The 17,406-nt window shown below is 43.7% G+C and overlaps 1 protein-coding gene across 3 annotated transcripts in view; it reads left to right on the top strand.

Annotated features, from left to right (window-relative positions):
* LOC306827274 (E3 ubiquitin-protein ligase RNF31) overlaps nucleotides 1–17,298 on the top strand; it is a 21,064-nt gene extending 3,766 nt beyond the window's left edge. Inside the window, exons 2-19 of one of the 3 annotated variants that reach the window (XM_079348979.1) lie at nucleotides 5,748–5,838; nucleotides 6,664–6,729; nucleotides 7,168–7,334; nucleotides 9,051–9,181; nucleotides 9,368–9,414; nucleotides 9,747–9,875; nucleotides 9,977–10,167; nucleotides 12,260–12,442; nucleotides 12,563–12,733; nucleotides 13,550–13,648; nucleotides 13,977–14,066; nucleotides 14,156–14,261; nucleotides 14,354–14,472; nucleotides 15,712–15,825; nucleotides 16,154–16,223; nucleotides 16,298–16,391; nucleotides 16,473–16,641; nucleotides 16,765–17,298. In XM_079348979.1, coding sequence (XP_079205105.1) covers nucleotides 5,748–5,838; nucleotides 6,664–6,729; nucleotides 7,168–7,334; nucleotides 9,051–9,181; nucleotides 9,368–9,414; nucleotides 9,747–9,875; nucleotides 9,977–10,167; nucleotides 12,260–12,442; nucleotides 12,563–12,733; nucleotides 13,550–13,648; nucleotides 13,977–14,066; nucleotides 14,156–14,261; nucleotides 14,354–14,472; nucleotides 15,712–15,825; nucleotides 16,154–16,223; nucleotides 16,298–16,391; nucleotides 16,473–16,641; nucleotides 16,765–16,920 — 2,193 coding nt within the window. In that variant the 3' untranslated portion in view covers nucleotides 16,921–17,298. Of the gene's footprint in view, nucleotides 1–5,747; nucleotides 5,839–6,663; nucleotides 6,730–7,167; nucleotides 7,335–9,050; nucleotides 9,182–9,367; nucleotides 9,415–9,746; nucleotides 9,876–9,976; nucleotides 10,168–12,259; nucleotides 12,443–12,562; nucleotides 12,734–13,549; nucleotides 13,649–13,976; nucleotides 14,067–14,155; nucleotides 14,262–14,353; nucleotides 14,473–15,711; nucleotides 15,826–16,153; nucleotides 16,224–16,297; nucleotides 16,392–16,472; nucleotides 16,642–16,764 lie in introns of those variants that run through there. The other 2 variants (XM_079348980.1, XM_079348981.1) reach the window with 2 other exon arrangements.
* The last annotated feature ends 108 nt before the right edge of the window (nucleotides 17,299–17,406 follow it).

The raw sequence follows: 17,406 nt of genomic DNA, 5'->3' as shown, positions 1-17,406 counted from the left end.
CACATTCACACACACATTCACACACATTCACACACACATTCACACACACACATTCACACACACACATTCACACACATTCACACACACATTCACACACACATTCACACACATTCACACACACATTCACACACACACATTCACACACATTCACACACATTCACACACACACATTCACACACACATTCACACACACATTCACACACATTCACACACATTCACACATATATATTTTTTTTTTTCATATACTTTATTAATCCCTCGAGGGGAAATTCGGTTTTTCACTCTGCATTAATGGAGAGGTCTCAGAGTGAGGGGGCTGCCCACAGAGAGCGCTCCAGAGCAGTTGTTGGGGTTCGGTGCCTTGCTCAAGGGCACCTCGGCAGTGCTCAGGAAATGGACTGGAACCTCTCCAGCTACCAGACCAATTTCCGGACTTGGTCCGTGCCGGGACTTGAACCGGCGACCCTCCGGTTCCCAACCCAAGTCCCTACAGACTGAGCTACTGCCGCCACACACATTCACACACATTCACACACACATTCACACACATCCACACACATTCACACACATTCACACACATTCACACACACATTCACACACACATTCACACACATCCACACACATCCACACACATTCACACACATTCACACACATTCACACACACATTCACACACACATTCACACACATTCACACACATTCACACACATCCACACACATTCACACACATTCACACACACATTCACACACACATTCACACATTCACACACACATTCACACACATCCACACACATTCACACACATTCACACACATTCACACACATTCACACACACATTCACACACACATTCACACACATCCACACACATCCACACACATTCACACACATTCACACACATTCACACACATTCACACACACATTCACACACACATTCACACACATTCACACACATTCACACACATTCACACACATCCACACACATTCACACACATTCACACACACATTCACACACATCCACACACATCCACACACATTCACACACATTCACACACATTCACACACACATTCACACACATTCACACACACATTCACACACATTCACACACATCCACACACATTCACACACATTCACACACACATTCACACACATTCACACACACATTCACACACATCCACACACATCCACACACATTCACACACATTCACACACATCCACACACATTCACACACATTCACACACATCCACACACATCCACACACATTCACACACATTCACACACACATTCACACACATTCACACACACATTCACACACATCCACACACATTCACACACATTCACACACATTCACACACACATTCACACACACATTCACACACATTCACACACATTCACACACATTCACACACATTCACACACATTCACACACACATTTACACATTCACACACACATTCACACACATCCACACACATTCACACACATTCACACACATTCACACACATTCACACACATTCACACACATTCACACACATTCACACACATTCACACACATTCACACACACATTCACACACATTCACACACACATTCACACACATCCACACACATTCACACACATTCACACACATTCACACACATTCACACACATTCACACACACATTCACACATTCACACACACATTCACACACATTCACACACATTCACACACATTCACACACATTCACACACACATTCACACACATCCACACACATTCACACACACATCCACACACATTCACACACATTCACACACACATTCACACACACATTCACACACACATTCACACACATCCACACACATTCACACACATTCACACACACATTCACACACATCCACACACATTCACACACACATTCACACACACATTCACACACATCCACACACATTCACACACACATTCACACACATTCACACACATTCACACACACATCCACACACATTCACACACATTCACACACACATTCACACACATCCACACACATTCACACACACATTCACACACATCCACACACATTCACACACACATTCACACACACATTCACACACATCCACACACATTCACACACATCCACACACATTCACACACACATTCACACACACATTCACACACATCCACACACATTCACACACATCCACACACATTCACACACACATTCACACACACATTCACACACATCCACACACATTCACACACATCCACACACATTCACACACATTCACACACATCCACACACATTCACACACACATTCACACACATCCACACACATTCACACACATCCACACACATTCACACACACATTCACACACATCCACACACATTCACACACATCCACACACATTCACACACATCCACACACATTCACACACACATTCACACACATCCACACACATTCACACACACATTCACACACATCCACACACATTCACACACATCCACACACATTCACACACATTCACACACATTCACACACACATTCACACACATTCACACACATTCACACACACATTCACACACATCCACACACATTCACACACATTCACACACATTCACACACATTCACACACACATTCACACACATCCACACACATTCACACACATTCACACACACATTCACACACACATTCACACACATCCACACACATTCACACACATCCACACACATTCACACACATTCACACACATTCACACACACATTCACACACACATTCACACACATCCACACACATTCACACACACATTCACACACATCCACACACATTCACACACACATTCACACACACATTCACACACATCCACACACATTCACACACACATTCACACACATCCACACACATTCACACACATCCACGCACATTCACACACACATTCACACACATCCACACACATTCACACACATTCACACACATTCACACACACATTCACACACACATTCACACACACATTCACACACATTCACACACACATTCACACACACATTCACACACATTCACACACATTCACACACATTCACACACATTCACACACATTCACACACACATCCACACACATTCACACACATTCACACACACATTCACACACATTCACACACACATTCACACACACATCCACAGACATTCACACACATTCACACACATTCACACACATTCACACACACATTCACACACATTCACACACACATCCACACACACATTCACACACATTCACACACATTCACACACATTCACACACACATTCACACACATTCACACACACATTCACACACACATCCACACACATTCACACACATTCACACACATTCACACACATTCACACACATTCACACACATCCACACACACATTCACACACATTCACACACATTCACACACATTCACACACACATTCACACACATTCACACACATTCACACACATTCACACACACATTCACACACACATTCACACACACATCCACACACATCCACACACATTCACACACATTCACACACACATTCACACACACATCCACACATATTCACACACACATTCACACACATTCACACACACATTCACACACATTCACACACATTCACACACATTCACACACACATTCACACACATCCACACACATCCACACACATCCACACACACATCCACACACATTCACACACATTCACACACACATTCACACACACATTCACACACATCCACACACATTCACACACATTCACACACACATTCACACACATCCACACACATTCACATACATCCACACACATTCACACACATCCACACACATTCACATACATCCACACACATTCACACACATCCACACACACATTCACACACATTCACACACACATTCACACACACATTCACACACACATTCACACACATTCACACACACATTCACACACATTCACACACATTCACATACATTCACACACACATCCACACACATTCACACACATTCACACACATTCACACACACATTCACACACACATTCACACACATCCACACACATTCACACACATTCACACACATCCACACACATTCACACACATTCACACACACATTCACACACACATTCACACACATTCACACACATTCACACACACATTCACACACATCCACACACATTCACACACACATTCACACACATTCACACACACATTCACACACACATTCACACACATCCACACACATTCACACACACATTCACACACATCCACACACATTCACACACATTCACACACACATTCACACACACATTCACACACACATTCACACACACATTCACACACACATTCACACACATCCACACACATTCACACACACATTCACACACATCCACACACATTCACACACATCCACACACATTCACACACACATTCACACACACATTCACACACATTCACACACACATTCACACACATTCACACACACATTCACACACATTCACACACACATTCACACACACATTCACACACACATTCACACACACATTCACACACATTCACACACACATTCACACACATTCACACACACATTCACACACACATCCACACACATTCACACACATTCACACACACATTCACACACATTCACACACACATTCACACACACATCCACACACATTCACACACATTCACACACATTCACACACATTCACACACACATTCACACACACATCCACACACATTCACACACACATTCACACACATCCACACACATTCACACACATTCACACACACATTCACACACACATTCACACACATTCACACACACATTCACACACATCCACACACATTCACACACACATTCACACACATTCACACACACATTCACACACACATTCACACACATCCACACACATTCACACACACATTCACACACATCCACACACATTCACACACATTCACACACATTCACACACACATTCACACACATCCACACACATCCACACACATTCACACACATTCACACACACATTCACACACACATTCACACACACATTCACACACACATTCACACACATCCACACACATTCACACACACATTCACACACATCCACACACATTCACACACATCCACACACATTCACACACACATTCACACACACATTCACACACATTCACACACACATTCACACACATTCACACACACATTCACACACATTCACACACACATTCACACACACATTCACACACACATTCACACACACATTCACACACATTCACACACACATTCACACACACATTCACACACACATCCACACACATCCACACACATTCACACACATTCACACACACATTCACACACATTCACACACACATTCACACACACATCCACACACATTCACACACATTCACACACATTCACACACATTCACACACACATTCACACACACATCCACACACATTCACACACACATTCACACACACATTCACACACACATCCACACACATTCACACACATTCACACACATTCACACACACATTCACACACACATCCACACACATTCACACACACATTCACACACTCCTAACGCAGCAGTGTCTTGCCCATGGACACATCGAACATGTTGCTCGCAGGAGCTGGGGATCGAACAACTCTACTAACTGAGCCACAGCGGCCCGGAGCTTCAGCAGCAGCTGGGAGAGGTTCTGTGTGTACTGGTAGGAGTGGGATCACTGGTGTCAGTGTGAATGACCTCTCTCTTCCTCCCCACAGTGTCAGTACAGATATCCTGCTGAGACTCTCTCTGATGTTCGGACCGTTTGTTCACTTTTTCCTGACCTTCGTCTTTATGAGGACTTTTACTGTAAGTTTGAATATAAATATTATAATGATTATGATTGTATATATGTATATATGTATATGTGTATATGACAGTCTGATAGTGTTATCTGATGACGATTTGTGGTCCAATGTGTCCAACTACTTCTCTACAAGTGTATACTGGAAAACTGATGACCTATTTTTGTAGGCCAACAGGAAGTAGCTTCTCCATGAGTTCTAACCAGAATATTAGTGTTTTGGATGATTGCAGAAAATAATCTGTGTGTCAAACACACGTTTCTGATGCTGTTTAGTTCAGCTGATAATCTTTACAGATGAACATCATTTATATGAAGTCTGAAGAGTTAATGCAGCCCAGAGAAGTAACAAGCTAACGCTATGCTACAAGCTAACTACACCGCGGTCAGTTGATTTTGACCGTTATGCTTCATGGATCTAATCAGCGGTTTTGACAAGCTAGCTAAACGTTAGCTTAATAAGTTGTTTATCAACCTAATATTTACAACATGACTCGAGGTTGTCATTAATGAGAGAGTTCCCGGCGTGATGACGTTTAATGTCTCCATGACAACCACTGTAGTTTCAGTTAGCTACTCGTTAGCAACCGCCGTTTAAAGTTCGTGTAAAAACTTTAAAATTCACAAGTGGAGGTCTCAGCTAACGTAGTTTATCTCGTCTAACAAAACATCAACATCTCTTCAGCTTGTGTTAACCACAGACCTTATTTCAGTTTAAACACAAACACATTCAAAATCCACATTTAGACTTTTAGAGGTTAGAACCCGTGGAGCTAACATGCTAACTCACTTCCTATGACAGTCTATTAATAAGCACTTCTGACCGATAGGTTTTCCAAACAAAGAGAAGAGGAGGTTAGTGTACTTGGCTGGGACACTTCCTGTTCACTTAGAAGGTGAGTGTCTGACAGACTCAGACTCTCCTTGTGTTTTGTACCATGTTTCACAAACAAAGACAGTGGGCCAAGTTCTTCACAGATAAAGTTGAGTCCGGTGGGGAAAACAGAAGTTCAGGTCCATCCAGTCTGTGATTTCTTTGAAGCAGTGGAGTCGTGGTTGCAGGGAGTGTGGATAGACCGTGCTTCCTTATGAAGGCACCTTGTGGCAGCATAGTGAAAATGAAACGCTATTTTCCAGGCACACTTTAAAAAGTCTATTTTTTCAAGTAAGATTTGAACATATTTAGGGATTCCCTGGATCCCAACCACATGGTATAGTGAGTGACTGGGTGCACAGTATAGTCCACTGCATTAAACTCAGTATATAGAGAGGAGTCCATGAGACACAGCAAGATGCTTTTATTTTGTCTCGTCTGTTTCCTGTTTGTCCAACAGGAAGTGTATATAATATTCCAGTCTGCATCTGGCTTCATGAGACCCACCCCCTGTCCCGACCTCGCTGCTACGTCTGTCCCTCTGTCTCCATGGTGATAAACCCCGCCTGTCCCAGTGTCGACACCTCAGGAAATATCAGCCTGGACGGACTGAGGAACTGGTCTTATGTAAGACCATCTGAGCATGCTCAGTATCAGATAAGATATATCAGTATCAGATAAGATATATCAGTATCAGATATAAGATATATCAGTATCAGATAAGATATATCAGTATCAGATAAGATATATCAGTATCAGATAAGATATATCAGTATCAGATATAAGATATATCAGTATCAGATATAAGATATATCAGTATCAGATAAGATATATCAGTATCAGATATAAGATATATCAGTATCAGATAAGATATATCAGTATCAGATAAGATATATCAGTATCAGATATAAGATATATCAGTATCAGATATAAGATATATCAGTATCAGATATAAGATATATCAGTATCAGATATAAGATATATCAGTATCAGATGTGTAGTTAGGGCTCGCATGGTTTTTATTTCAATGGCCAATCAGGAGGCTCGTCTGTTTTGATTTATCACGATTTATCATCCCTACTAGTCACCTTGTGGACAAAGGAACCTACAAGTCTTCATCAGACGAGTCTTCATCAGACGAGTCTTTATCAGACGAGTCTTTATCAGACGACTCTTTATCAGACGACTCTTCATCAGACGAGTCTTTATCAGACGACTCTTTATCAGACGACTCTTTATCAGACGACTCTTTATCAGACGAGTCTTCATCAGACGAGTCTTTATCAGACGAGTCTTTATCAGACGACTCTTCATCAGACGACTCTTCATCAGACGAGTCTTTATCAGACGAGTCTTTATCAGACGAGTCTTTATCAGACGACTCTTCATCAGACGACTCTTCATCAGACGACTCTTCATCAGACGAGTCTTTATCAGACGAGTCTTTATCAGACGACTCTTCATCAGACGACTCTTCATCAGACGACTCTTCATCAGACGACTCTTCATCAGACGAGTCTTTATCAGACGAGTCTTTATCAGACGAGTCTTTATCAGACGACTCTTCATCAGACGACTCTTCATCAGACGAGTCTTTATCAGACGAGTCTTTATCAGACGACTCTTCATCAGACGACTCTTCATCAGACGAGTCTTTATCAGACGAGTCTTTATCAGACGAGTCTTTATCAGACGAGTCTTCATCAGACGAGTCTTTATCAGACGAGTCTTTATCAGACGACTCTTCATCAGACGACTCTTCATCAGACGAGTCTTTATCAGACGACTCTTCATCAGACGAGTCTTCATCAGACGAGTCTTTATCAGACGAGTCTTTATCAGACGAGTCTTTATCAGACGACTCTTTATCAGACGAGTCTTCATCAGACGACTCTTCATCAGACGAGTCTTCATCAGACGAGTCTTCATCAGACGAGTCTTTATCAGACGAGTCTTTATCAGACGACTCTTTATCAGACGAGTCTTCATCAGACGACTCTTTATCAGACGAGTCTTTATCAGACGACTCTTCATCAGACGAGTCTTCATCAGACGAGTCTTCATCAGACGAGTCTTCATCAGACGACTCTTCATCAGACGAGTTTTCATCAGACGAGTCTTTATCAGACGAGTCCTCCTAACTCTCGGACCCTAACGTCAGACAGGTGTACACCGAGTCTCCTTCACCATCAAAGATCCACTGGACTGACACATAGACCTCTTCCATACTCTGCAGTCATGAATTCATTCCATCACCAGAAGAAGAACCTTCAGTGTTGATGATGTTGTTTATGTTGAGTGAACGGAAGTATTGATCGTGTTGTATATGTCACTTCCTGTCAGGGCGTGTCCACCTTGTCACTGCTTGTGTCAGAGATGAAACAGGCGTTCCAGAAGGACACACCTCTTTATGCCATAAATCCTGTACTCGTCCTTCCCCCGGCAGGTGTGCAGGTGCCCCAGTCTGCTGGAAGGTGAGTGATGTTCATCATCTGTAATAGAGATCATTGACCGCCTGTCACTCATTTGAAATGTCTGTCTGGAACCTCACAGATTGAAACATGTCAATCAATAATCACTCAATCAATTGATCAATTATTTTTTCCTCTTGGATACAAAAAGTAATATCTATTGTTCAATTTAGTTTTCTCCTCCTGCAGCCTTCAGCACTCCTCCTCCTCCATCACCTCCTCCTGTGGACTGAGAGGTAATCTTCCTTTGGCTCAGGAGCGAACATTAATCCAATGATTTAAATACACATAAGAGTCAGATAGTTATCCAGATAAAGGGGCGTGGCTGGTCTGACTGACTAGCCATGCATACACGTGTGTGTTGTTTTTTAGGAGGCTTAAGCCCCGCCCCCTGCCTCTTTGTCTGTTTTGAGATTGATCTAAAGTAAGATAGAGCCACCATTTTCAAAATGGCTCCAATTGTCCCATGAACCCATGAGGGACCTCGGTCAGGCTTCATTCATTTTTATTTACAGTCTGTTGTTATTAGGCTTTTGTTTTTGATGAAGCCCCTCCCCCTCTGTTGAAGAAAGCCAATGGGAGCAGAGCAGGGAGGTGAGAGTGAGGAGGTCGTACACTGAGGAGCTGCTTGGAATTGACTTCAGTGCTCCTCCTCAGTTTACCAACAACCCCTTCATAAGCCCATCCTCCTCTGCAGGTGAGTAAGGACATGCCTGAGCTGTACAGAAAGAGGTCATGTGATACAATGTACCGATAGGATCAGAAACATATAGGGTAACATGTGGTTCTGGTCTGCAGGTGTCCCCCCTGTGGACCCTCTTAGTGGAATGATGGGAGCTCTGCGACTGGAGTCTGGCAGAGAGCAGCCCACTGACTCACCTGTGAGGACTATACAACTCACAGGTACTCACACACTTACTGCAGATCAAAACGAGGTGTCAGGACCAGCTTCTGGACCAAATCAGAGCCGACAACCAGACCATAGCCAGGTGAGCCAGTCTGCAGGTCAGCTTACTCAAACAGGTGAGTCAGACTACAGGTTGGTCAGACTACAGGTCAGTCAGACTACAGGTCAGTCAGACTACAGGTCAGTCAGACTACAGGTCAGTCAGACTATCGTGAGTCATTGTTGTTGGTATAGAAGGCCTCACACAGGGCACCATAGTGTTGGTATAGAAGGCCTCACATGGGCACCATAGTGTTGGTATAGAAGGCCTCACCTGGGCACCATAGTGTTGGTATAGAAGGCCTCACACAGGGCACCATAGTGTTGGTATAGAAGGCCTCACACAGGGCACCATAGTGTTGGTGTAGAAGGCCTCACACAGGGTACCATAGTGTTGGTATAGAAGGCCTCACATGTGTACCATAGTGTTGGTGTAGAAGGCCTCACATGGGCACCATAGTGCTGGTATAGAAGGCCTCACATGGGCACCATAGTGCTGGTATAGAAGGCCTCACACAGGGCACCATAGTGTTGGTATAGAAGGCCTCACATGGGCACCATAGTGTTGGTGTAGAAGGCCTCACATGGGCACCATAGTGTTGGTATAGAAGGCCTCACATGGGCACCATAGTGTTGGTGTAGAAGGCCTCACATGGGCACCATAGTGTTGGTGTAGAAGGCCTCACATGGGCACCATAGTGTTGGTGTAGAAGGCCTCACATGGGCACCATAGTGCTGGTGTAGAAGGCCTCACATGGGTACCATAGTGTTGGTATAGAAGGCCTCACACAGGGCACCATAGTGTTGGTATAGAAGGCCTCACATGGGTACCATAGTGTTGGTATAGAAGGCCTCACATGGGCACCATAGTGTTGGTATAGAAGGCCTCACATGGGCACCATAGTGTTGGTATAGAAGGCCTCACACAGGGCACCATAGTGCTGGTGTAGAAGGCCTCACACAGGGCACCATAGTGCTGGTGTAGAAGGCCTCACATGGGCACCATAGTGTTGGTATAGAAGGCCTCACATGGGTACCATAGTGCTGGTATAGAAGGCCTCACACAGGGTACCATAGTGCTGGTGTAGAAGGCCTCACATGGGCACCATAGTGTTGGTATAGAAGGCCTCACATGGGCACCATAGTGCTGGTGTAGAAGGCCTCACATGGGCACCATAGTGTTGGTATAGAAGGCCTCACATGGGCACCATAGTGTTGGTATAGAAGGCCTCACATGGGCACCATAGTGCTGGTGTAGAAGGCCTCACATGGGTACCATGGGGTTTACATATACACAGTCGAATTTCATGTTGGGTTTTATAGAGTAGAATTTATTAAACAAAGAAACGTCAAGGTAATCAATGAAACTCAATCAAATAAATAACTATTATAAACTAAAGTACAGAACACAAATTATGAACAAATTGGTGTGTGTGTGAGAGAGAGAGAAAGGAAGGATAGCAGGAGGGATCGAGATGGCGGCGTAACCATGTGTGATCACATGATGGTAGACACTGAACACAGGTCTCCTAACCTGGTCTATTGTCTACCTTGGCGAGACCGAGTTAAGCTCTGCCTGATCTGGTCTCAGCAGCATCTGGATCATAGTCTGAAACGCACAACTCGGCAATAGTTAATTTCCCCACCAGGAGCCAGTGGCTGAATTGATGTTAGACCGTGTTTACACTGATCTTCCTGATCATGAGTTCTATTAACCAGTTATATTGCTAGAATTCAAACAGAAACATACGGTACACAGCGGCCCAAATAAAGAAAACAAAATAGGTTTTACCCTCATAAAACCCAAGACGCAGATATGATCACAGTTTCACAATAATAACTTTATTAAACACACTCTCTAAAGCCCAGACATACTTAAGCCTCACTTGTAAACGTTTGTCTGCGATCAATGAGAGGAAAGATCCGACCATGAAACCAGATATTTAGTTTGTTTCCGTGCAGATGAGATGATGACGGCAGCGGATCCCAGAGGAGGATCTGTGTGTTCTCCGTCGAGTGAGGCGATCTTCGTGGTTGTCCTGCAGGACGGATTGAGACAAAATCTTTACAGCCTCTAAATGCCGTCTTTCATTTGATCTCCTCCTTTTCCTCCGCCTTCTCTTTCCCTCCATCAGATGGTAGCTTGTCTTCACCCAGACAAGGTGGCCATCTTCCTGTCTCTAATTACCATGGAGGGGCGGAGTTTCAGCCCTGATGATGTCATAGAGGCGGTCCAGCTCACCAGAGATTTCTCATCAGCTTTCAAGTTCCTGACTCACTGCTGCCCCATCTGTCAAGAGCAGGTATCTTTTAGCAAGGTGAGAATCAGCCAATCAGAGAATAGATGGCCTTCACTTTGTTCTTCTCTTGTTCTATTTCTCGTAGATTGCCACCATGACCTAATGTTTCTTCTTCTTCTCTGGTTGTATTTCTCGTAGATCATCACCATGACTCATTGCTCCTGCTTCCTGTGTCAGACGTGTTTTAAGGCGTTTTTTTCAGCGGCCATTAAAGAGAAGAGCATCGATCAGCTGGTTTGTCCTCAGTGTGGCAGACCAGAGGTCAAAGGTCACAGTGGGATGGACTACTTCAACCTGTTGGACACACAGGTGAGGGGTCAGAGGTCAGGTGAGCGGATACTGGACGTGGAGGAGGTTTCTGTGTTTCTGTGCCGACGTCTGTGTGAAGTTTCAACCTTTTCACAAACCTTTGACATCACCTCGGTGCGTCCAATAGGAAGGAAGATGAGATCAAATCATAACAAACGCTGTCTCACTTTTCCACAGCTCTAGTTTAAAGACGTACTGAGACATTGAAGACAAAGACATGTCCAACAGTTTGGGAGTAGCAGAGCTTTAAACTTTCAGAGATGTGTGGCGTGTCCTAACCTGTCGTCTCCTGAGGAAGTCATGAACACACACCCTCTTCTTCTTCTGCTGCTGCTCGTCTGTCGGTAACTATGACAACCACAGACGTTGTCAGTTACTATGACTACAGGAAGACTCTGAGGCTTATCTACGGTGCGCCTGAAGGGACACAATTATTATTCTGAATTGTAATAATGTACAGACTTCACTGATTGCTGACTTTAGAGTTCAACTCTTTGCAAACAGATTAAGGAATAATAAAGTTCCCTTTTGATCTCTGCTGATATTACAGATGCTCTGTACTCCACGTCCTCTCGTTCAGATATTAGCATGCTCACATTAGCGCTGTCACGTTAAATATTAATAACTTACTCGTGTTACATAAAATGAATCTTCAGTTGTAAACACATCAGCATCAGAATGATTACTCTTGGAGCAGACGTGTTTGCTCCTGATCCTGACCCAGCTTCCTGCCCGCTCCCACAGTCCTGACTCCGCCCCTCAACACTGACTTGACCTGAGACTCCGAGTTTCAACTGTTGGTTTGTGTTTGTGCAGATACGTCACTTCCTGCCGCCTCAGATCCACGAACTCTTTCAGAGGAAACTCAGAGATCGAGCTCTGCAGGAGATGCCAAACTTCCGCTGGTGCGCTCATGTAAGACCTCACTCCATCATTACACCTCTAGAGCTGCTGAGTGGGCGGGGCCATCAGAGGAGGGGTTTAAGGAGCTGAAGGCAGCACCATCCCGTCACCTATCGAGCTGATAACAAACCCAGAGGGACTGTGACCTCAACTGTGCGTGTGTGTGTCTCTCTGTGTGTGTGTGTGTGTGTGTGTGTGTGTGTGTGTGTGTGTGTGTGTGTGTTTGTGTGTGTGTGTGTGTGTGTGTGTGTGTCTCTCTGTGTGTGTGTGTGTGTGTGTGTGTGTGTGTGTGTGTGTGTGTGTGTGTGTGTGTGTGTGTGTGTGTGTGTGTGTGTTTCAGTGTTCCTTCGGCATGCTTCATGAAGCTGACAGGTTGAGGATGGACTGTCCTAGCTGTAAGAAGAGTACCTGCTGTCAGTGCAGATCACCTGTAGGTCACACACACACAAACACACACACACACTCAAACACTCACACACTCTCTGTAATAGATGTGTGTGTGCGTGTGCATGTGTGCAGTGGTCTCCTCAGCACCAGGGATTGTCCTGTCAGCAGTTTAGAGTCTGGAAGCAGCAGCAGCATCTGGACCAAAACCCAAACCCCCTGGTCAGCTTCAACAGCATTGGTACGCACAAACACACCTGGATCTGAGCACTGTTCCTGACCACAGGCCTGAAATCAGTGTTTCATGTGTGTGCGTTTCATGTGTGTCCTCAGAGTGTCCCAGCTGTCAGTGTGTGTTCAGTGTCTCTAAAGGAGGCTGTCTTCACTTCACCTGTTCTCAGTGTCAGCATCAGTTCTGTGGAGGCTGCAGCCGGACCTTCAGCTTAGGATCAGTGAGTCTGATTCTACTGATTCTACTCTGATTCTACTGATTCTACTCTGATTCTACTCTGATTCTACTGATTCTACTGATTCTACTCTGATTCTACTGATTCTACTCTGATTCTACTCTGATTCTACTCTGATTCTACTGATTCTACTCTGATTCTACTGATTCTACTCTGATTCTACTCTGATTCTACTGATTCTACTCTGATTCTACTGATTCTACTCTGATTCTACTCTGATTCTACTCTGATTCTACTGATTCTACTCTGATTCTACTCTGATTCTACTGATTCTACTCTGATTCTACTGATTCTACTCTGATTCTACTCTGATTCTACTCTGATTCTACTGATTCTACTCTGATTCTACTCTGATTCTACTGATTCTACTGATTCTACTCTGATTCTACTCTGATTCTACTGATTCTACTCTGATTCTACTCTGATTCTACTGATTCTACTGATTCTACTCTGATTGTACTGATTCTACTCTGATTCTACTCCGATTCTACTGATTCTACTGATTCTACTCTGATTCTACTCTGATTCTACTGATTCTACTCTGATTCTACTCTGATTCTACTGATTCTACTCTGATTCTACTCTGATTCTACTGATTCTACTCTGATTCTACTCTGATTCTACTGATTCTACTCTGATTCTACTCTGATTCTACTGATTCTACTCTGATTCTACTCTGATTCTACTGATTCTACTGATTCTACTCTGATTCTACTCTGATTCTTCTGATTCTACTGATTCTACTGATTCTACTCTGATTCTACTCTGATTCTACTCTGATTCTACTGATTCTACTCTGATTCTACTCTGATTCTACTGATTCTACTCTGATTCTACTGATTCTACTCTGATTCTACTGATTCTACTGATTCTACTCTGATTCTACTGATTCTACTCAGATTCTACTGATTCTACTGATTCTACTCTGATTCTACTGATTCTACTCTGATTCTACTCTGATTCTACTCTGATTCTACTGATTCTACTCTGATTCTACTGATTCTACTCTGATTCTACTCTGATTCTACTCTGATTCTACTGATTCTACTGATTCTACTCTGATTCTACTCTGATTCTACTGATTCTACTCTGATTGAACTGATTCTACTGATTCTACTCTGATTGAACTGATTCTACTCTGATTCTACTCTGATTCTACTGATTCTACTCTGAAATCTTTCTGTGAATCCAATTTGTCTGATTGTATCATATTGTCATGTTAAGGCTTGTAGCTTTTCTGCTGACTGTGCTAGCAAAGGTCTGCATGCCCACCACCCTCGAGACTGTCTGTACCACTTGAGAGACTGGTCCGTGCCCCGCCTCCACCTGCTGTTACAGGTAAGAATACGCGAGATGCTAAGGGGGCTCGGGTGTTTGGAGGAAATGTTTTGATAGAGGTTTTTGTGAGTCAGCAGGTACAGAGTTCAGATCTGATCCCAGTGTGAGAATTTAACAGGTTCAGGTTTTAAACTCTTACACATGGACACGTTTTAGCCATGATTGTGACTGATCACAAATCATTAGGAATCTTACAATCAGGAATCAATACATGTGATAGTTTGTTTTCATCAGCTGCTAAATACTATCAGTTGTTTTTCTCTGATGTAGAAGGGTTGTTACTGTGGCAGCCATGTTGGCAGCAGGCTGACGGTGTGTTGTTTCTCAGTATTACAGGGTGTCTCCCACTTGGTTGGAACCAGCCAATGGCAGCTCACCTGACGACAACAGTCAGACAGGTGAGGTGACTTTCTGAACATAAGGAAGTCTGAGCGTGCAAACCTGTTTGATTGACTGGTGTGTTTATTGTAAGGCGTGTGTTTGATTCTGGAGCTGAAAGATGACGGCAGCAGGGGGGAGGAGCCATGTGGACGCCCCGCCCACCCTGAGTACAGAGGATACTGCCAGTAAGATCAGTCTGATTATACCAGTGTACCTGTTCAGGTTTGTTTGTTGTGTATTTAGTCTCCACACATCTGCACTCTCAGGTTGCACTACAAGGAGTGTTTGGTGAAGCTCATTAACCGTTGCCATGGCGACCCAGCGGTTCTGTTCAGCCTTGCAGAGATGAAGTCGGAGTTGCAGCGCTGGCATGTTTCCTTGCCAACCAGGAAACAAGAAGAACCAGAGCAGCTGTACACACAGCGCCTCCTCCTGGTCAGTGACACCATCGTCATTAAAATATATACTAAAGGTTTCTAAAAACTGGACATGAAAGAGACAACTGTTGGTGTTTTTTAGCCTATCACAGTGCAGGCTCCTCTCTTTCTCTCTTCTTAGACTCTGACCAATAGTGTTCCACTCAGGAAGCAGAGACTTCCTGCTCAAACTGAAGCACACTCACTGCCCTCCGCCCTCTGCTTTGACCCATGGAGCTCCGCCCACTTACCTGCTGCTCAGGGACTCGCTGACTCTTCCCACTCCTCATCTATCTAAGGAGCAGGAGGTAGCTCTGTCACTCTCTGATCACTTGTGACATCACTGGTAGGGGGCGTGGTTAGAACCTGCAAGACCTGAAAATTTAATTTCAAGTTGTTCATTCTAGTGACTTCATCAGTGACATCACTCTTCTTCTCTTCATCTGATTCACTGTCATTAAAAAAGAAAAAACAAAAAGGGACCAAAAACTGAGCGAGCAGCCAATCAGAGCTCAGAACTGATATTTGTCTTAACAAGATAACGATGCTGACAAGTCTTTACTCAGTCATTATTCATTTTTTACATGTTAGCAGCTGAAAGGTGTCAGTGAGTCCGGAATTTTTACTTTGTGCACTTTAACAGTTTCAAGTTTTTTAATAAATATGCTAAATATTGTCTGAGTACACGTCCTGTCCTTTGTTCCCATGACAACCTGCTGATGTTTCTGTGTCACTTATAAACACCAAAAACTAAAGGTTAATGTAACACCTGATGTTGGGCAGA

The sequence above is a fragment of the Symphodus melops genome (assembly GCF_947650265.1).
Source record: "Symphodus melops genome assembly, chromosome: 7".
Lineage (NCBI taxonomy): Eukaryota > Metazoa > Chordata > Actinopteri > Labriformes > Labridae > Symphodus > Symphodus melops.
The sequence above is the reverse complement of the archived record's forward strand: the minus strand, read 5'-3'. Positions and strand labels throughout refer to the sequence as shown.